Source organism: Dasypus novemcinctus, chromosome 20 (assembly GCF_030445035.2).
Source record: "Dasypus novemcinctus isolate mDasNov1 chromosome 20, mDasNov1.1.hap2, whole genome shotgun sequence".
Classification (NCBI taxonomy): Eukaryota; Metazoa; Chordata; class Mammalia; order Cingulata; family Dasypodidae; genus Dasypus; species Dasypus novemcinctus.
Genome location: NC_080692.1, coordinates 25,272,933 through 25,294,666, shown reverse-complemented (window position 1 = coordinate 25,294,666; position 21,734 = coordinate 25,272,933). Strand labels below are relative to the sequence as shown.

The following is a 21,734-nucleotide window of genomic DNA, read 5'->3' as shown; positions in this document are numbered from 1 at the left end:
GAGGACATACAACATCCGGCACTTGTCCCTGGGGCACCACCCAGGACAACTCCAAGTCCCGAGAATGCCTCCACATCTCTTCTCTTCTTCCCCTTCCCCACACCCAGCAGCCACCATGGCCACTTTTTCCACATCAATGCCACATTTTCTCAATTATTAACCACAATAGTTCATGAATAGAATATCATTAAGTCCACTCTGATCCTTACTGTATTCCTCCTTTCTGTGGACCTTGGCTTGGTTGTGTCCATTCCACATCTATGTCAAGAGGGGGCTTAGATTGCACATGGATACTGGATGCAATCCTCCTGCTTTCAGTTGTAGGCACTTTAGGCTCCATGGTGTGGTGGTTGACATTCTTCAACTCCATGTTAGCTGAGTGGGGTAAGTCCAATAAATCAGAGTGTAGGAGCTGAAGTCTCTTGAGGCTCAGGGCCTGGCTATCATATTGTCAGTCCAGAGATTCAAATCCCCTAGATATATCCTAAGCCCCAGCACCAACTAAAATTCCAGTAAAGTACCATGAAAGTCTTGTGAAAAAAGATCACATCTGAGTCCAGCTCCATCACACAGAAACACCAGCTCCAAAGAAGGGCCAACTGACATGGCAGTGAACCCCATCTGCCATGACCATAGAACCTGTGGGTCTTTTTAGCCCTCAAAAATCTGTCTCTGAGAATCTGCTCAGGTGTGCATAAAGGCAATCCTTCTGACAACCTCCAGACTCTTTTTTAGAAACTCATAGCCATATGAACTCATTTGTCTTTTCCATTTCCCCCTTACTTTAGGTCAAGCAGCATTTTTAACTCCTGTTATTATATGTAGACAGGAATATTCTGTTGGTCCATGTTAAACCTTTAATTTAAGGTCATTTTCTAGTTACGTCATCAGCTGGTACTTGGTAGTGATCCCTCGGTGCCAGGGAGGATCATCCCCAGGTGTCATGTCCCACGCTGGGGGGAAGGCAGTGCATTTACATGCTGAGTTTGGCTTCGAGACTGGCCACATTTGAGTAACATGGAGGCTGTCAGGAGGCAACTCTTAGGCACAGTGCTGCTCTAGGCCTTGTTCTTATTTCAGGTGTATAGGCTCATAAGCATAGTCATTAGTATCAGGGGCTCACTGTTGGACCCTCCTTCCTTCCTGTTCCTTACCGTTGCACCTGGGGGACTGCCGCTGCTCCCCTAGGAACCACAACAGAGCCCCCCCCCCCCCGCCCCGGCCAGTAACCCAGTACCCCCCCCCCCCAGCTGTTGTTTTTAATTGTTTCCACTATGAGTATATCCAAACATTTCCATGCACCCTGGACATATGCCCTGTATAACTCCCTATCAACCATATATCGCCTGTCAATAACATCCCATACCAGTATTCCTCCGCTGCCATTGTTGAACCACTCTGTGATCCAAAACTTCCTGAAAAGTGAAGCCCAATATAATGTCAGGTTCCCTTACTAGTAAAATGGAATATAGCAATGAGTTTAAAAGTTAGATATAGAATACATATTGATTTGGAAAAATTCTACACCCTATCTTTTTCTTTTCTTTTTTCCTAATTATTGAGCTTCTCTTCACAAGAGCCTTAGATTACAGTAATTCATATATACAATATACAGTACTCCCACACATCCACCATAAAACCTTTTCCCTTCCACAGCGATAATCTTTTAACTTATTCATATCATATTTACTGAAACTGATGTACAGACTCCTAGACAATAGCTTTCAAACAAGGTGACATCTGTGCTTACATTGTGGTAAATACTTTAGGCTATACAGTTTTCTAAATTTTTTAGTTATCCTATGTTTTACATTATGGTTTACATTATTAGTCTGTCGTCCCCTATATGTTTTGGTGTAATATTACACATTTTATATCCATCCTTGTGTACTCTCACGAAACTCCTCTCTTGCCCCCACATTTACCTTCGTTCCACCCATTCAATATCCATTTTCCCCTCCACTTGGGGCCCACAGCGACAGCCAATCTCCATTTCCTGAGGAGCCATGTCCAGAGATACTTGCAACACTGTTCAGGGCCTGACTTGCTCAACTGCCCTAATGCCCTGGGAGCCACCATTTCTCTCGAGAGATACATTTCCCTCTATTTGATGGCATTAGTCCTCCCCAGGATGTGGGTCCACCCCCACTCTCACTACTTGGGTCTCTACCCAATGGTACAACCCACCCTGGCAAAATGAGCATTCAGACATTCCCCAGGAGTCTGTCCTGCGTCAGACCATCCCCTCCAAGCATCCTAAACAGGTAACCCTCCTAATTATATTTTGATACGGTTTTCTCAGCATTTTACTCTCAACCAACACCTGACACTCTCCTATGTTCGTATGTTGCCCCTCCCGCCCCCCAATTTTTTGGGCAATTTTACCCATCCGCCCATCCTCAGCCCCCCTCAAACCTGCAAAGCTCCACCCAAAGGCAACCCCTTGCCCCATTTTATCTCTTCTTTGTGCTCATACTTACTGTTAGCTTATCATAGAGTCCACCCCTGCAGATGTAAGCTCACATCCTTCCTCCATCCCCCGATTTCCTGTAAGCCTATCCTCCAGTCTCTAGCTCTCTGAGGCAGATTACTTATTTCATATCATTGAGGTCATGTAGTATTTGTCCTTCAATGCCTGGGTTGCTTCACTCAACATAAGGTTCTCAAGATTCATCCATGTTATCACGTATGTTTGTAGTGTATTTGTTCTTAAAGCCGAGTAGTATTCCATTGTATGTATATACCACATTTTATTGATCCACTCATCTGTTGATGGGCATTTGGGCTGATTCCAACTTTTGGCGATAGTGAACAATGCTGCTATGAACATTGGTGTGCATATATCAGTTTGTATCCTTGTTTTCAGTTCTGCTGGGTATATACCCAGCAGTGGAATTGCTGGGTCATATGGCAAATCTATGGTTAGTTTTTTCAGAAACTGCCAAACTGTCCTCCAGAATGGTTGGATCCTTCTGCCTTCCCACCAGCAATGGATGAGTGTTCCCATTTCCTCACATCCTTCCAACATTTGTATTCTTCTGTTTTTTCATAGCTGCCAATCTTATGGGAGTAAGATGGTATCTCATTGTAGTTTTGATTTGCATTTCCCTGATAGCTAGAGATTTGGAGCATTTTTTCATGTGCTTTTTAGCCATTTGTATTTCTTCTTTGGAGAAGTGTCTGTTTAAATCTTTTTCCCATTTTTTAAATGGGCTGTTTATCTTTTTATTTTCAAGATATAGGAGTTCTTTATATATGCAAGTCATAAGTCTCTTATCAGAATATGGTTGCCAAATATTTCTCCCATTGTGTAGGTTCCCTTTTTACTTTCTTGACAAACTCCTTTGAGGTGCAGAAGGCTTTAATTTTGAGGAAGTCCCATTTATCTATTTGTTCTTTTGCTGCTCGTGCTTTTGGTTTGATATTCATGAAGCCATTTCCTACTACAAGGTCTTGTAGATGTTTCCCTACACTGCTTTCCAAGGTCTTTATGGTCTCGGCTCTTATATTTAGGTCTTGATCCATCTTGAGTTGATCTTTGTATAAGGTGTGAGATGGTAATCCTCTTTCATTCTTCTACATATGGATATCCAGTTCTTCAGGCACCATTTGTTAAATAGGCCGTTCTCTCACAGTTGAGAGGGTTTAGTGGCTTTATCGAATATTATATGGCTATCTATATGAGGTTCTATATCAGAACTTTCAATTCAATTCCATTGGTCTGTGTGTCTCTCCTTATGCCAATACCATGCTGTTTTCACTACTGTAGCTTTGTAGTATGTCTTGAAGTCTAGTAGTGTGATTCCTCCAATTTCATTTTTCTTTTTCAATATGTCTTTGGCTATTCGGGGCCTCTTTCCTTTCCAAATAAATTTCTTAGTTAGTTTTTTTACTTCCTTAAAGAAGGCTGTGTTGATTTTTATTGGGATTGCATTGAATGTGTAGATCAGTTTTGGTAGGATAGACATCTTAATAATATTCAGTCTTCCTATCCATGAACAGGGAATATTCTTCCATTTATTTAGGTCTTCTTTGATTTCCTTGAAGAGTTTTGTATAGTTCTCAGTGTATAAGTTTCTTACATCTTTAAATTTATTCCTAAATACTTGATTTTTTTATTTACTATTGTGAATGGTATTTGTTTCTTGATTTCCTCCTGATCTTGATCATTATTGGTGTACAGATATGCTACTGATTTTTGCACATTGATCTTATAACCTGTAACTTTACTAAACTCATTTATGAGTTCTAGAAGCTTTGTTGTAGACCTCTCAGGGTTTTCTATGTATAGGATCATGTCATCTGCAAATAATGAAATTTTGACTTCTTCCTTTTCAATTTGAATGCCTTTTATATCTGGTTCTTGCCTCAGTGCTTGAGCAAGTACTTCTAAGACAATGTTAAATAGAAGGGGAGAGTGTGGGCATCCTTGTCTTGTTCCTGACTTTAGAGGGAAGGTTTTTAGGATTTCTCCATTTTAAATAATGTTGGCTGTAGGTTTTTCATATATACTCTTTATCATGTTCAAAAAATTTCCTTGTATTCCGATCTTTTGGAGTGGTTTTATCAAGAAAGGGTGCTGTATTTTGTCAAATGCTTTTTCTGCATCTATAGATACAATCATGTGATTTTTTTCCTTCAATCTGTTTATATGGTGTATTACATTGATTGATTTTCTTATGTTGAACCATCCTTGCATACCTGGAATGAATCCCACTTGGTCATGGTGTATAATTCATTTAATGTGTTGTTGAATACGATTAGCAAGTATTTTGTTAAGTATTTTTGCGTCTAGGTTCATTAGAGAAATTGGTCTGTAATTTTCCTTTCTTGTGGTATCTTTGTTTGGCTTTGGTATTAGGGTAATGTTGGCATCATAGAAGGAGTTAGGCAATGTTCCTTCTGTTTTAATTTTTTGGAATAGTTTCAGCAGGATTGGTGTTAGTTCTTTCTGGAATGTTTTGTAGAATTCACTTATGAAGCCATCTGGCCCTGGGCTCTTCTTAGTTGGTAGGTTTTTAATGACTGATTCTATCTCTCTGCTTGTGATTGGTTTGTTGAGATCATCAATTTCTTCTTTCGTCAATATAGGCTGCTTATGTGTTTCTAGGAATTTGTCTTTTTCCTCTGAATTGTCATTTTTGTTGGAATATAGTTTTTCAAAGTATCCTCTTATGATAGTCTTTATTTCTGTGGGGTCAGTGGTGATATCTCCTTTCTCATTTCTTATTTTGTGTATTTGCATCTTCTTTTTTTCTTTGTTAGTCTCACTAAGGGTTTGTCAATTTTATTGATCTTCTCAAAAAACCAGTTCTTGGTCTTATTTATCTTTTCGACTGCTTTCTTATTTTCTATTTCATTTAGTTATGCTCTTATCTTTGTTATTACCGTCCTTCTTCTTCCTGTTGGATTACTTTGTTGTTTTTTTCTAATTCCTCCACATGTGCAGTTAGTTCTTCAATTTTTGCTGTTTCTTCTTTTTTGATATATGAATTTATGGCTATAAATTTCCCTCTCAATACTGCTTTTGCTGCATCCCATACATTTTGGTATGTTGTGTTATCATTATCATTTGTTTCAAGGTAGTCATTGATTTCTTTTGAGGTTTCCTCTTTCACCCACTGTTTTTCTAAGAGTGTGCTGTTTAATTTCCAAATCTTGGTGTGAAATCTGGACCTCTGGTGCTTGCAGATTTCCAGCTTCACTCCACTGTGGTCAGAGATATTATTTTGTATGATTTCGATCTTTCTGAATTCATTAAGCCTTTCTTTGTGGCCTAGTATATGGTCTGTCTTGGAGAATGATCCATGTGCACTTGAGAAAAATGTATATCCTGCTGTGTTTGGGTGTAATGATCTGTATATGTCTATTAGATCCAGCTCCTCTAATATACTGTTCAAATATTTTGTTTCTTTAGTGATTCTCTTTTGAGATGTTCTGTCCAGAGTTGATAGTGGTGTATTAAAATCCCCCACTATAATTGTAGATACATCTATTCTTTCACTTCATTTTTCCAGCGTTTGTCTCACATATTTAGAGGTGCACTTGTTAGGAGCATAAATATTTATGATTGTTTGTTCTTCTTGACAGATTGTCCTTTTCACTAATATGTAGTATCCTTCTTTGTCTCTCACAATTGTTTCGCATTTAAAGTCTATTTTGTCTGATATTAATATAGCTACTCCTGCCTTTTTTTGGTTATTGTTTGCTTGTAAGATTGTTTTCCAACCATTCACTTTCAGCCTCCATGAGTCTCTGGGTCTAAGATGTGTCTCTTGTAGACAGCATATAGATGGGTCATATTTCCTTATCCAATGTCCCAGTCTGAATCTTTTGATAGGTGAGTTTAATCCGTTGACATTCAGTGTTATTACTTTAAAGGAATTATTTATGTTAGCCATATTTTGATTGGACTTGTGTTTGTCATATTTTGTTTGTTTGGTTTTTTTTTCCCTTCTCTTTTTGTCTTTTTTGTTGCTCTTACACTCTCCTCCAACTCTGCCTGTCCTGTTTTTTCCTTTCTTCCTGCAGAACTCCCTTTAGAATTTCTTGAAGGGGAGGTTTCTTGTTGGCATACTCTTTCAGTTTCTGTTTATCTGTGAATATTTTGAACTCTCCATCATTTTTGAATGCTAGTTTAGCTGGACAGAGTATTCTTGGTTGGAAATTTTTTTCTTTTAGTACCTTGACTATATCATACCACTGCCTTCTTGCCTCCATGGTTTCAGATGATAAATCAGCACTTAATCTTATGAAGCCTCCCTTGTATGTGATGGTTTTCTTTTCTCTTGCTGCTTTTAGAATTTTCTCTTTGTCTTGAGCATTGGATAATTTGACAAGTATATGTCTTGGGGTGGGCCTGTTGGGGTTTATGATGTTTGGGGTGCATTGTGCTTCTTGGATATGTACATCTGTCTCTCTCAGTAGATTTGGGAAGTTTTCAGCCATTATTTCCTGCAACACTCCTTCTGACCCCTTTCCCTTCTCTTCTCCTTCTGGGATGCCTATAATATGTATGTTTGTGCATTTTGCATTGTCATTCAGGTCCCTAAGTCCTAGCTGGATTTTTTCTATGTGTTTATCGATCAATTCTACTATCTGTTTGATTTCCGACGTACTGTCTTCCACATCACTAATTCTCTCCTCTGCCTCTTCTAATCTTCTGCTATTTGCTGCTAGTGTATTTTTTATTTCTTGAACTGTGGTGTTCATTCCCATCATATCTGTTATCTTTTTGCATATGTCTGCAATTTCCCCTCCAAGTGTTGTCTTCATGTTGTTAACCTCTTCCTTTACTTCATTAAATTTGTCAGTGATATATGTTCTGAGATCTTTAATTACTTGTGCGAAGTTCTGCCCCCCTTCCTGATTTTTAGTTTGTTCTTTGGATTCAGGCATGTTTTCCTGATTACTGGTTTGATTTGTAGATTTTTGTTGCTGTCTGGTCATTATTTTATCTTGACGGGTTTAATCAGTTCCTTAGCTTCTTTGTCTAGTCTTGGGGATTAATAGCTGTTGCTTTTGCATAAGTGTTGTATCTTCTCTTTGTCACTTTGTTCTTCTTATTCTAATTTCTTATTGCTGGTTGAGTTCACTTTAAAGGAAAGTATTAGGGCCAGGGAAAGGCAATTGTGTAAGCAAGGAAAAAGTGTAAAGTAGTATTGGTGATAAATGTTAACAGAGCAACAATATGAGATCTGGGAGGATGGATATTAGATTCATGTATGTTGTGTAGAGTTATAGCAGTAGGTAGAGTACCTATAATGAGGTAGTCGACTGAATATGGGAGGAATATGGTATGAATTAAAAAGCTAGTGTTTTTCGTGAGAGAGGGAAAGAGAAAAGAAAGGTAATAGTTTCAAGAGTGGATAAAAGACAGAAAACAAAACAAAGGTATTAGAAATTAAGAGTTAGACACTTTGGGGATCAAAGAAAGGGAGGTGGAATATAGAAAGACAGTAGATGATGGAGGATATCAAGATGTAGGGGAAAAGGGATAGTGTAGGTAGCCAAAATCAATTCACACAGAAATGAGGCAGCGGAGGATGAGGAAACCCAGCAAATGTGAGGTGTTCCCTGCAGCACCTATTGTATAATTAAGATAAAATAAAATAAGAAGAAAATGAGGGAAAAGAGAGAGAGAAAAAAAAGAGAAGAAAGAAAGAAAGAAAAAGGGGGTGGGTAAAGGAAGGGAAACAAGTAAGGAAAAGAAAAAAGATACAGAACAACCACAAGAGCAACAATAAAAAAAAAAAAAACTAAATAACTGAAAGAAGAAAAGACTTTTGGGGGATACGCTGGGAGAAAAGACTAGGAGATAATGCAATGTTAGCAATCAGGACATTAAAAAAATAAAATAAAAACAAAACAAAATAAAACAAAAAATTAAAAATGCAAACGTTGAGGGCTAAGACATTCAAGGACCTCAGATGGACCTCAGGGCATGATGGATTCAGGGATGGAAAGTCTGAGGTATTGAAGACTCAAGAGGTGTGAGTCTCTGGGGTGTGGGCCACCAGGGTTTAGGAGACTCAGACCTGGCAACCTCAAATCTGGTTATCAGGGAGCCTGGGAACACCGCAGTGCAACACAGCCTTCAGGGATCCCCGCATCTGGGTGCCAGCCCTATGGGAGAGGTCACATCCACAAACTCTAACCTATGTGTCTGAACCCCGCAATTCACTCACTCACTTGGATCTATTCTGTGGCTGTATCACCAATTCGACTTCAGGACCCCTCCCGCCCTGTAAGCCCCCAGAACAGTCACCTGGAGTGCCTCTACACTGCAGCCAATTTAATGACGCAGATCAGTAGCCAGGCCTGGGGGTGGGGCTCCAGCCGGAAACGCCGACAAGAGTCCAAAACCGAAATTCCCACACTTTGCAAAATATTCCCCTAATTGGCTTCCAGACGTCTCCCACCCTGCAGGCCCTGAAACAGTCTCCTGGTGATGTCTCTTTATTGTGAACAATTTAAGGCTCCTTCAGATCGGCAGCTGGCCTTAGGGGGGCGGGGCTCTAGGCAGAAGCGCTATTATTTGTGTACACAATCAAAAATTCCCCGCTTCGCAATAAAACTCCTGTTTGTCTCCCCAAATCGGTCTGCGAAGGCCTCATGTCCTGTTAGCCCCCCAATAGCCCGCTAGGGCTTATGAATTCCCCAGTACTGCAGAGCCTCCAGAAATCACCTCTGCAGCGCCAGTGCCACGGCTCCGCCCACCCCAGGAGGGAGCATCCCGCACGCAGCTCCCACCTCCGTGTAATAGAGCCTCAATTTTATCTTATAGATGAATTTTCTCTGTTACCGTCCCACCAAATCAATGTCCAGACACCTCCTGCCCTGCAAAATCCAGAAACAGCCTGGTCCCAAAGAATTTCCAACGCTGCCCAGCCGCTTCTTTGTAGCAGAGAATCTCAGGTGCGCTCACTCAGCCACCATCTTGCCCCATCCCCCCATAACCATTTCTCACTTTGTTTCTTCCACCATATACTGATTACATGGTGGTGAATAGATTTTGCAATCTATTTACATAATCTTTCTTATTCTCAATGGATTTGAGCTCTTTTTCTTAACTCCTGGATCAAAATCTATCCTTCATTTAACAATCTCTCAGATCCTTTTAGTCTGTCTCCCTTTCTACTCTGTCTCTCTAACATAGTTTTCATACCTTCATACCTTTTTTTTTTGAAGTACCACTGGGGATTGAACAGGGACCTCATATGTGGGAAGCTGGTGCTTAACTACTAAGCCACATTGGCTCTCCTGAGACTTGGTTTTTCGATTGTCTGCTCGCTGTTGTTTTCTTTTGAAGGCACTGGGGACTGAACCCAGGACCTCCCATGTGGAAAGCAGGTACTCAACTGCTTGAATCACTTCTGCTCCCCTTTCATAGCCTTTTGTAAAGGTTGCTAGGCATTTATTTCTGTGTGATTCTATTTTTGATTGACATCTTGCCAGGAGTGGAAAGTATCATGGTGTAAGAATTTTATCCAGCAGATCTTCACTTTATTTTCTTTGCTCTAGGTTGTATATTATTTTGAATTTGTAATTTCTTGGGCTTATATATGAATAGGGAAAATTAGTGTGATTGTCTCTATACTTACCCTTTGTCCAAGATTAATATACATGATTCTGGCTGGTGCACAGAGCTGGCTGGGATCAATGGATTGGTATAAACCTATATACAAACAATTCTCTAAAACACACTTTAGAGCAGGGGGATCTATTATTTCTTAGGATTTCTATCAAATAGGTTCTCTTTGCCATATTTATGCTGCTATTCTGCATTGTTACTGCCTCCCTCCACCCCTTCTCCCAGCCGTTGTTATCTTCCCCCTCCAGCCGTTGCGGTCCTTCCCGCCAGTCCCGCCCACATTGCTAGCATATAATCTGCCTCCTTCTTTAGACACTGCTTACCTCATAGCCCTCCGCCCACTTCCACCTATCCTCTACCATCCTGTAGCTAGCCCACCCTAGCTCCAACCCCTCCCTCCACCCAACCCTATATAACCAAGTGTACTTCCGCAATAAAGCAGACCTGTTCCTGCGCTCAGGCAGTCTCCGTGGTTCCTTTTTAACCGCGCGTCCCCCAAACCTGGAAGAACTGGTGCTCCTTTCAGGAGTACCTCCCACCGGTGGTTAGGCAGGAGCGAGCCCCCCCTGACTCTTGGGCATAAGCGAGGCCGAGCCCTCGCTCCAGACAACATTACAACACTGCATCTGATTCTGTTTTGATAAACAGGTCTTATGTCCCTTTCAGTCTTACAGCCTATTGAGAATGCGGTCTTCTCTGGTCTAAACGATTTATTCTACATAGTATAGTTAGGACAATTGTGAAGGCATTAAAACTCATATTTGGTACAGAGAGTTAACCCTTGAAGAGATCCAGGTAAACTTCTCTGTCTGGATACACAAAAATGTGATGTGTGAAAGACTGGGACTATCAATTAAGGAATTTATTTCAATAGTCATTTGATGGTTTAGTGAAATTAGAGATTCACTCTAATTTGTGGAGCTTCAGCTGGAGTGTATATTGTTTCTGTCTAACTCTTGTATTTGAAATGTGTGGTACTCAAGGACAGAATCAACTGGAGGGTGGAATATTTTGGAATATTCAACTGTGCATTTCATAAATTTCCTTCCTAAGAGAAAGTGCTTAGTTAAGGGCCTGATTTTAGAGTGTCATGCTCTAAAAAAAAGTATGTACTTCTCTGTACCTAAAGGAAGGCAAGAATGTAACATGTAGGAAGGTGTTAACACTGACTTTTCAGATGAGATTTCACCTGGAAAAAGGCGTGTGTCTGAAGACTGAATATTCTGAGGTTAACAGGGTGAATATACTTTGAATTGTAACAGAAGAACACTGGTCTGGGAAACTCAGAGTATTTATTAGGAGTATTTTCATTACAGGTACACATCAAAACTTTGCAGAAATGAAAAAGACAAGATATTCACTTATTTTGTAAAGATAACAGTATATTTTTTGCAGACTTGTTTGCTCCAAAAATGGTACTACAGGGTGCTAAGTTCAACATCATCATACCCACAATCTTCTCCTTGCCCCAGGACCAATGAGGAACTTCTGCCTTCCACCCTAGGGTTGACAGTTTCTCTAGGAGACTGCAGAGAGGCATCTGAAACAGCAAGGAGAATCCTGATGACAGTGGTGTAAAAAGACAGAATAGGGTCCCCCGGGGAAAGGAGAGACCACTACAGAGTGGCCAGAAACTTGGAGTTTCCTGGGTGGTACTCCAAGGGACAGATGGTGGATATTGTATGTCCTACCATGGACCACTGGGTGGACTAGGGGAGAGCGTAAACTACAATGTAAACCATTATCCACGTGGAGCAGTGGTGCTCCAAAATGTATTCACCAAATGCAATGAATGTGCCACAATGATGAAAGAGGTTGTTGATGTGGGAGGAGTGGGGTGAGGAGGGTGGAGGATATATGGGAACCTCTCATATTTTTTTAATATAACATTAAAAAAACTAAAGAGAAAAAAACATGAAACAAATTTGTGGGACTCTGTGATTGTCTGAAACGCTAGAACCATGGCATCCTGACAGCTGACCTGTGTAAAGACTTGATTTCTTAAGGAAGTCTGATTTCTTAAGGAATGGGGCCACCTCCTTAGATCCCTCATAACATCAATAACAGAACAAGCCTGACCTAAAGAACTTATGAGAACAATCGTGGATCCTCTGTCAGATGCCAAAGGGGGCTGTTCAATCAAATGCCACTGTCACCTGCTCCCCAGGGAACACATGCTCACATCTAGGCCTGGTTACAGAGAATGAAGTTCTTCATCTGTCAGTGAAACACTGAGAGAATATTATCTCTTGGTTTCCTTCCACATCTGTGATTGTATGACTCTTTAATCAAGGCCATTCCACATCATGCACCAATAGTGGGCAAAGTGAACTTTAAATGTTTGGTTATGTGGTTCCCAAAAAGCAACAAAATAACACATTAATTCAATTAACCTTGTTATTAAAAAACCTTTCCAGGTTATCTCTCAAAACCTGAAAGAAACTCCAAATTGATTGTCAGAACACGTGTCTCAGATTGGGGTGTGAAAATGCGAACAAAAGCTCTGCATGGGGAAACGGACTTTGGCCCAGTGGTTAGGGCGTCCGTCTACCACATGGGAGGTCCGCGGTTCAAACCCCGGGCCTCCTTGACCCGTGTGGAGCTGGCCATGCGCAGTGCTGATGCGCGCAAGGAGTGCCGTGCCACGCAAGGGTGTCCCCCGCGTGGGGGAGCCCCACGCGCAAGGAGTGCGCCCGTGAGGAAAGCCGCCCAGCGTGAAAAGAAAGTGCAGCCTGCCCAGGAATGGCGCCGCCCACACTTCCCGTGCCGCTGACGACAACAGAGGCGGACAAAGAAACAAGACGCAGCAAAAAGACACCAAGAACAGACAACCAGGGGAGGGGGGGAAATTAAATAAATAAATAAATCTTTAAAAAAAAAAAAAAAGCTCTGCATGTCCATATCCAAGGGATTGTGGGCATGGACACAAAGGATACAATATATTCCTCATATTCCTCCTCTCAGAGGAGATAAAATAGTTGCACTATCAGGAATAAGAAAGAGCTCATCTTATTTAAATTGACCAAGTTACCAAGATTCTGGTAGTGCAGAAAAAAACAACTATTGATGGGTCCAAATTCACCTTTTGTATGACAAAGTAGTAACACTACTAGAGACAGCTGTCCACTCACCTGTCTGGGAATACCTGGCATCATCTCCGTCCTCTGAGAAAGAATAATTCCCATTCATCTGAGGGAAAGGAGGAATTTCAGGAACAGGTAATTCTTCAACATCATCATAACCATTTCCTGTGGCATCAACTTGTTGCCCTGGAGGCTCTGAAAGCAGACAAGGACTTAGGTGGAATAGCAAATTATGAGGTGGACTAGATGACACCCCAAACCCTTTATAATGTAGAGATTATTATAGTTGATAAATAGAGGTCCCATATTTCAAGGCTGTCCCAAGGCACATATTTGATTTCAATATTCCCATAAAACATGCAAATCCTTAAAATATTCCAATATTTTAAGGTAATAATATTTTTCTAAAATGGCCTCACACACCATAAAGCTTAAATAAAAGCTATTGTGCTATGAGTTTAAGCCACTATTTTCAAACTTTTGGTAACAGAGTCTGAAACACATAATGTTTACATATCTGTGACTGAGGGGCTGTGAATCTGTTCTGAGAGAACCCAAGTATTCCCTTATTTTCTGAGGCTGTGAGAGACATGGAGTTGCTGGGGAGAAGGAGGCCTGGGTATCGCCCACAGACAGGAGATCCCACCAATGTAATCACAGACCTTCCAGTGCTCTGTTGACCTCACGATCCACAGAGTCGTTCTGTATTTGCCCCCACCTATGGGCTGTCCAACTCTACTACCTGAGAAAGATGAAAGGTGAGCATTCTCCTCTTAGTTCCCTTGCAAATAAGAGCTTCTTGTAGTTGATAAGTACAGGCACCATGTACTCCATGTAATCTAGAGCTATACCAGAGTCAATTTTTCTCATTCATTATACACATAAACTACAAAATGTTCCAAATATTACACTATTTCAAAACCACTTTCCCCAGTGTTCTTTCTCACGATGGAATTTTTGAGATTTTCAGTTCCAGATGTTATTTTAAAATATGGTTTTTGAATCTATAACAGTACATTAAACATGACTGAGTAGAAGCATCTGTGGAAACAGAAATGAGTCTAGTCTTTCCCTTTTTGAGGTCACAGAGCAAGCAGATAGAGGAAAGAATGACTGCCAACTGGAGAGAAGAGATCCTTCCCATCCTAAACACAGATGGACATCCTTGTAGATGAGCTTCCTCCTCCTCACCACCACCATGCACAGGAAGAACAACTCCTACTACCTGGGGTAGATTCGGGGTTTCCATCCTCCTCATTGTCCCCTGTGTAATACGGCAGCCTTGTCACTGAGTCACCAGACAGATTTCCTACTAGGGAGAAAACCATCAGAGACAAACAGCAAAAGCTTTCCCATAGCATGAGGCCCAATGTCAAGGTTTAGAGGAAATCTTGAAGCTCCAGGCATGTAGAGAGAGGGCTTGGAGTAGGCTGACCATGCAAGGTTGTGTTATTGGTGATCTGTGCTTGCAGAAGATACCCAAACTCATAGAGCTGCAAAAATAGGGTAGGGCATGGGACACACACCTGGGCTGCTCAGCAGATTCTCCTCTGGTTTTATGAGGTCATCCATCTCTTGGTACAAGGCCTCATCGAGAGCATCTTTGTAATCATTCAAAACTGGGGAAAGCAGCACCAGTTCAGAGTCCAATCCAGAGACAATCCTCTTAGCAATAAACCAAACCTTCAGAGCTCCCCAATGTTCACCTCTGGAGAAACCCCTATGGGCTACCAGGGCTCCTTCCCATAGCCTGTGCCCTCTTGATCCAGAGCTAGGTTTCCTGTCCCTGTCTTGAGCTTAAACCTATACTCAATCTCCTCAGACATTGTTCGCATGGTGTGGTGACTTGGAGCTATATACCCCAGAAAAACATATTCTTAAATGTAACCCATTCCTGTGGGTATGAACCCATTGTAAACAGGATCTTTTGAAGAGATAACTTTAGTTAAGGTGTGGCTCATCTGAATCATAATGGGTCTTAACTTGTTACTGAAGTCCTTTATAAGCAGAATGAAGTTCAGACACATGGAGAGAAAGCTGGAGGGAGCAGCCAGAAGCTCAATGTCAGTGGAACATGGAGAGAAAGGAGAAGCCTGGAGAGGCTGCCATGCACATTGCCAAGTGACAGAGAAGCCAAGGACCAGATTTCTGGAAGTCAGTCCAGAAGGCCACAGATTTTTGGGAGACAGCATCACCTTGATGATGCCTGATTTTAGAATTCTCCTAGCCTCAAAATCTTGTCCCCATAAAGTCATGCTGTTTAAATCACCTATTTTATTTGGCAGCCAGGAAACTAAAATACATGGGAAGCCATACTTTCTAAGAGCTTGCACAGTCAAGTCCACAGGAGGAAGAACTTGAGTTTCTAAAATCCTGGAGTATATTGAAGAGAAGGGGGAGACTTGCCAGATATAGGAAGTGAAGACTTAAACATGTGCACTTTTCAGCTTGTCACATCTGTCCCCGTGTCCTGCTGTGTACCTCCCCCCGCCCCCAGGGCCCACCTCTGCGCTCTGCTCTCCATCTGTGCAGCTGAGTCGCCAGGATGATGAGGACCAGGAAGAGCAGGGCCCCCAGGATGAGGCAGAGGATCCCAGGCAGGGAGAAGATGCCAGGGACGGGAGCTGAGCCTGGAGGATTGGCCCCTGTGGAGACCAAAGGACCACTAGGCTTTAGGGCCCAGGAGAACCTCCTTCGCCCAGCTACCTCCTATATCTTCAGGGCCATGAAGTCCCCAGTTTAGATACAGTGAATCTGCAGGAGCCCCAAGAAGTGCCCGCCCCAGGTCCTGGCATGATGAGTCACTGACTCCTGGGTCTGGTCCTAGGGGTGTCAGTAAAGGGAAGGCTGGTGAACGTCTGGAGCTTCACAGCTGTCATAGCTTAATGGGCAGTGATCACCTGGTCATCAGGTCTTTCCTCTAATGATACCATTAAATGTGCCAGAAATATGTAGGCTCCACAGGGCAGGTCCCTGGAAATCTGGGTGTCTCTATCACAGGCCTCAGGGCAGAAGAGTCACTCACCTCTAGTGCTGGGGGGCAACGTGGTCCTCTCCCCTGCAGAGAAGAGAAGGCAGTGGGACCACTGGACTGGGTGGGCCTGGAAGAGCGCTAGGGTCTAGGGACCACCACTGCATGTTCTAATCTCCCCAAGTCAGACCAGACCTCGCCTGTCTGTGAACCAAAGTCCCTACAGCAGTGTGTCCCAGGAAGGGCTTCTGGGCGCACACTCCCCCCTCCCTCCATCTAGCCAAGGCCCGGCCCCCACTCACCAGCGCACCTCACTCCAGCGTCCTCTTCGTGCTTGCAGTCGCCCCGCCCCCAGGGCGCAGCAGCGCAGCCCCACAGGGACGCCTCGCTGCCCCCGCACCGCACATCATCCAGCCAGATGCTCCCGTTGCCCGGGCCAAACGCAGCCTCCTGCAGGGCCTCCAGGGCGGAGCCACAGCCCAGCTGCCGACACACCACCTCGGCCTCCGCCAGGCTCCAGGAGTCGTCGCACACCGTGCCCCAGGAGCCATCGTGCCAAACCTCCACTCGGCCTGAGCACGCGGAGTCTCCTCCCCTGAGCCTGAGCTTCTCTTTGTCTAAAAGGCAGCAGCACCTCTGCTGACTGCCCCCAGAGAGAGGGATGCCGGTAGGGTAGAATGGGGAGGGGAGGGGAGGGAGAGCAAGGGAGGGAGGGGGCCAGAGGGCCAACAGGGCAGGTAGGAGGGGCCGACGTACCTGTGCAGGTGGCCCTGGTGGGACAGTTCTTGGGTCTTGGTCCTGCAGAAATAGACAAAGGGTAAGAGCTGGATCGCGCCACTGAGATCGTTCTCATGGTCACGAAGTCTGACTGTGTCAGCACAAGCTCCCTAAGTTTCCATTCAGCACAAAGGGCAAGAAGAAATGAAGAGCGTAAGAAACCACATCACCTTTAAAAAGTGAGTCTCTGAGACTTAAATTGGTATTTCATAACGTTCCCCTTCCTTCTGAGGAAGGCAAGGACTGAATTTTGGACTGTAAAGTTTGGCTTCATTGCCAGGGTAAGGTTTAAGAGCTTTGTTATTGCTTAAAGAATTTAGGTACTTGCACAGAGTGAAGAGTCCTTCCTCTCCTAATGGTTCTCTCCCTGATTGACTGAGATGGGATGAGGTTTGTGATTCTTCAAAGGAAAATGACCAGACTTTAGATTCTGTTATCTTTCTTTTCCAAGTGGAGCATACCTGTGCCCCCTCCCATACACTAAGATTGTTTGCAAGGGTTAATGGAAATATGCATGTGGAGGTTCAAGGAACTTAGGTTAGGGGATCAATCAAGAGAAGAGGCAAGATCCCTGTGGCATCCTGACAATGAGGCAGAGCAGCTGTTTGGGAGGCCACCTTCTCTGAGTGGACTAAGAGGCCAGGGCCACTGTCCACCAGGAAGGACTGATGACACATGATCTCACCCCGCCCCACCCCCCATTTTCTAGAGCAGTAAGTCCCAGTATCCCTCATTGTAAGTCAATATCAACACTATCCCACCTCTGCTGACAGTCTCTATCATATCACAGAAATTTTATTTTCATAAAGCTTGTAAGTATTCAAAATATATAAAGAAATCCTACAACACAACAATAAAAAGGCAATACAATTTTTAAATGTGCAGAAGACTTGAATAGACATTTCTCCAAAGCGGAAACACAAATGACTAATTTCATTATTATTCTGAGTGTAAAAGGCCTAGTATATGCCTAGTAAATTCTCGTTATAAATTAGGGCCATCTCTTATCATCCTTATTTGAGTAACAAACTCCAGTGAGCATAATTTAGTTTCTATTGCAGTACAACCACAAGATGTCTTCTCTTCAAGTCCCAGGTGTTTATATTTAATATTGGACCTTAATATACTTTTCTAGTTTTTCAGAAAATGTTAGATCAGACTGAAAGATTGGGATACATGCATTTTGTAGGCTCAATATGAAATTTAAATCATACAATTAAAAATTAAATTTGAATTAAACACACGGAAAGGTGGTACACACAACTCATGTTTGGACAAAAAAGTCACCTGCACAACTGATATAAGCTGCTTCTTTCGGAGAGCATGAGCTGAGGTCCCAGGCATCAGAAGCACACTGCCAGAGTATCGTGTCACTTTTCTGACACTGGATTCCATCCACCCAGTGGGGCTGAGAAGCCGCCCTGATGCCAGCAGAAACACTGAGATCCCCGGTGTCCCCACAGCCCAGCTGCCTGCAGATCACGGCCAGTGTGGTGGGCTCCATTGGGCTCCTGCAGACACTGCCCCACGTCCCGTTGTAGAAGACCTCCAGCCACCCAGCGCAGTCGTGGTCCTCACTCACCAGCCTGAGGGCCAGGAACTCTGCAAGTGAAGACAGAGAGGATGAGGGTCTGCGGCTGGTGCAGCAGGCTTTTAAAGTTCTTAAAGTTCTGCTTGTCTGCTTGTCTCAGGCACTGCAGGAGAGACTCCCACGGGGAAAGCGTTATCCCTTTCTGATTCCTTTTCTTAATCAGTGCATTGTTCCCTCTGCTTGTGTCTTTGTAGAGGCTGGGGTTGAAGGGAAGTGCAGCAGCGCTCCAGGTACTGCCTCAACACCCCTTCCCCCCCAAGAGCATTGCTGTATACCAGGTGTGCAAGGGGATTTACAAGTCATCCCTCTCCCTCTTTTTTACTTTGACTGAAGGGCGAGCCCTATTTTTTTTGTTGTTGTTGTTGTTTTTTTTTAGAAACACTAGAAAAACATATCTTGTCAGGTGAAATCCCTGGAGGAAGAAACCCTTCATGGCTATTTGAGAAACAAGAACCTGGAGAGGAGCCCCTTGTGCTGTGGGTGATTCAGCTCGTGCTTCCCGCTTTCCTAGACCCCACCCATTTTGAGACTGGGCTGCCTCGCCCGGATGTGGGCAAGAAGGAGGGCAGACCTGAGCAGACCACCCCCGCGTCCTCCTTGTGTCTGCAATCGTGCTGCCCCCAGGCCCGGGAAGGGCACTTCCACACGTGGGACTCCTTTCCTGTGCAGTTGAGGTCGTCCAGCCAGATGGGCCCTAATCCCGCCCCAAAGGAAGCAAAGTCGGTGGCCTTGATGGCCACTCCACAGCCCAGCTGTCTGCACACCACGTGAGCATCGCTCAGGTCCCAGCCGTCGTCACAGATGGTGCCCCAGGAGCCCTGGTGAAGGACCTCCACTCTGCCGGCACAGCGACCGCCCCCGTCCGCCAGGCGGAGCTGTCTGCTCCCTGAGAGAGAGAGTCAGGTCAGTGTGGGTGTTTTTAAAGTATGGGAAGGACGTCCTGGTCCCAGGGGACCCCTCACCTGGGCAGTTGGCAGCACTCTCCTCAGAGGTCACAGAGCCGGGGGGATGAGACATGGAGTCATTGCACAGGGGCACTAGCTGTGTCTGGTTTCCTACAGAAATGTGATGACCAGAGGTTAGTAGGTTAAAGAACAGGAAGACAATTTGATTAATGTGAGATGTTATAACTTCAGAAGCAACTATTATGAAGAATTCTGCTTTTGACAATGGCAAACCTGCCTAGTTTAAGCAAATCATTGCACAGAGAATGACTTCAGAAAACTGGAATATGATAATACTGAGTGGCAGCGCTGAGCAGCTAGCAAGACAACAAGAAGTTTTAGAGTTCTGCTCTCAAAGAAAATTGAAGGACAGAGGCAGGCACCTTCGTGATGGTGGGATTGCCAATTCAAAGGCAATAATAAAAACCTGAAAAGCTTAACAGAGGTTTTGCCAGACTTACAAGGCTGCCAGAGCACAAAGTATAATCCAAGGTCCACCCAGCATGAGGATCTGCATTAAACAACCCGAAAACTTGTCTGTAGAAGGAAGAGATATCATTCTCATAAAGATGGATGCCTGGCTTCTATCCCATCACTTCCCTTTAAATAAGAAGATCTGCCCCTAACTCCGGAGCCTGCAAGAAGCAAAATGAAATCCTTTCTGAAGGGTTTCTACAAATCTTCATATACAATGTCTATCAATAAAATAAAATGTTTAAATCCCCAGAAATAGAAGAGATTTGACCAAAAACCAAACAGAAAAGGAGACATTAGAAAGGAAGTCACAGGACATCCTGCTATTGGAACGACCTGACAGAGACTCTAAATAAGCTTGATTGAAATGTTCAAGGGATTATATGACATCATGAGTATTTTGGCAGAGAAATGAAAACAAAGAATCAGTTGGAATATCTACACCTAAAATAGTAAATGAAATTAAGAAGTAAAACCACATTTGATCAGTAAAGATAGAAACAGTAGAAATGGAAGTGCAATCTGAAGAAAATACATAGAATAAAACACAGAAAGTCAAAAGAATGGAAATTATAAAAAAAGAGCATGAGAGATATGGTGAAAAGATCTAACACTCAGAGTAAGCCCTACATATACAAAGTCACAGTTAACAGGACTAAGCGAGAATTGGAAAATCTACTACCATAGTGGGATAATTTAATGCACATCTGGTGGCATTTAAGCATATACACAAATTATTCCATACCGTATCCATTGAGAGGTGAGAACTATGAATCTGGGACCTTGGTGAGTGGCATGGGAGCAGTAGAATGCAGTGAATGTAACACTGCTTGACCCTCAAGGCTAGGTCAGAAAAGTGGAGCAGCCTCACTTTGAATTATATAGAATGTTTACTTTAGGGGAAGTCTGGCTCTGTTGACACTGTCATGCTGGAGAGGCTATTGCAGGGGCTCTGATCACAGCCCCAGTTGACAGCCAGCACATACTGCCACAGGGTGAGAGAGCCATTCTCGGTTTCCAGCTCCATCGAGCCTTCAGATGACTGGGACGCCAGCTGACATGTGCCTGCTGCCTCATGAAAGATCCCTACTGAGAACTGCCAAACTGAGCCCCTCCCAAATTCCTGCCCCAGGAAATCACAAAACAATTATATTGCTTTTTTTTAAGCTAAGTTTTGGGGGGGAATGTGTTATGCAGTAATAGTAACCAGAACATTTAGACTTACCATGTTACCCAAGAGTTCAGCTACCAAGTATTTACTAAAGAGAAATGAAAAAGTTTGTCTTCAAAGACTTATGCGTACATGGTCATACATCTTTAGTCATTACAGCCCTGTACTTGGATGCCACCTAAACCATGCACCACTGCCTTTGGGACAAGGCAGCTGACAGATGGTGGAAGGGCCTCTAAGAGACTATTAGCAGAAATCGATGAAGGCTTATAGGAGGTGAGGAAATGTGTTTGGAATCTGGAGGAAAAATAGAAACGTGATATGTGTTATGTAAAATAAAATGGTTGTTTAAAATGAGTAGTTATGGTTATTCATTACACAGTGTTAGTAAGCAGATATGCCCGTGTCAGTAACTAATAGAACATGGCAACAAAAACAGTTAAACATTTAGCATATTTCAACGATGTGATGTAACAAATATGCATGCCTAAACTGTAGAATATACATTATTCTCCAGACCATTTAGGCTATTTACTAAGACTGATCATATGCTATGCCAAACATTTTTCAAAGGACACAATTCATAATGATGTGGGCTATGGGTGGAAGGCTCTTTGTCTCTTCAGAGAT

General features: G+C 43.1%; 1 protein-coding gene across 1 annotated transcript in view; it reads right to left on the bottom strand.

Moving 5' to 3' along the window:
- Positions 1–11,511: 11,511 nt before the first annotated feature.
- Positions 11,512–21,734, bottom strand: part of LOC101415726 (antigen WC1.1-like) — a 66,033-nt gene continuing 55,810 nt past the window's right edge. The window contains exons 5-14 of the mRNA XM_058282333.1: positions 19,478–19,570; positions 19,087–19,401; positions 18,212–18,526; positions 16,904–16,945; positions 16,450–16,764; positions 16,202–16,234; positions 15,681–15,821; positions 14,703–14,795; positions 13,225–13,371; positions 11,512–11,633 (exon numbers count right to left, since the gene is read on the bottom strand). Coding sequence (XP_058138316.1) covers positions 11,512–11,633; positions 13,225–13,371; positions 14,703–14,795; positions 15,681–15,821; positions 16,202–16,234; positions 16,450–16,764; positions 16,904–16,945; positions 18,212–18,526; positions 19,087–19,401; positions 19,478–19,570 — 1,616 coding nt within the window. The remainder of the gene's footprint in view (positions 11,634–13,224; positions 13,372–14,702; positions 14,796–15,680; positions 15,822–16,201; positions 16,235–16,449; positions 16,765–16,903; positions 16,946–18,211; positions 18,527–19,086; positions 19,402–19,477; positions 19,571–21,734) is intronic.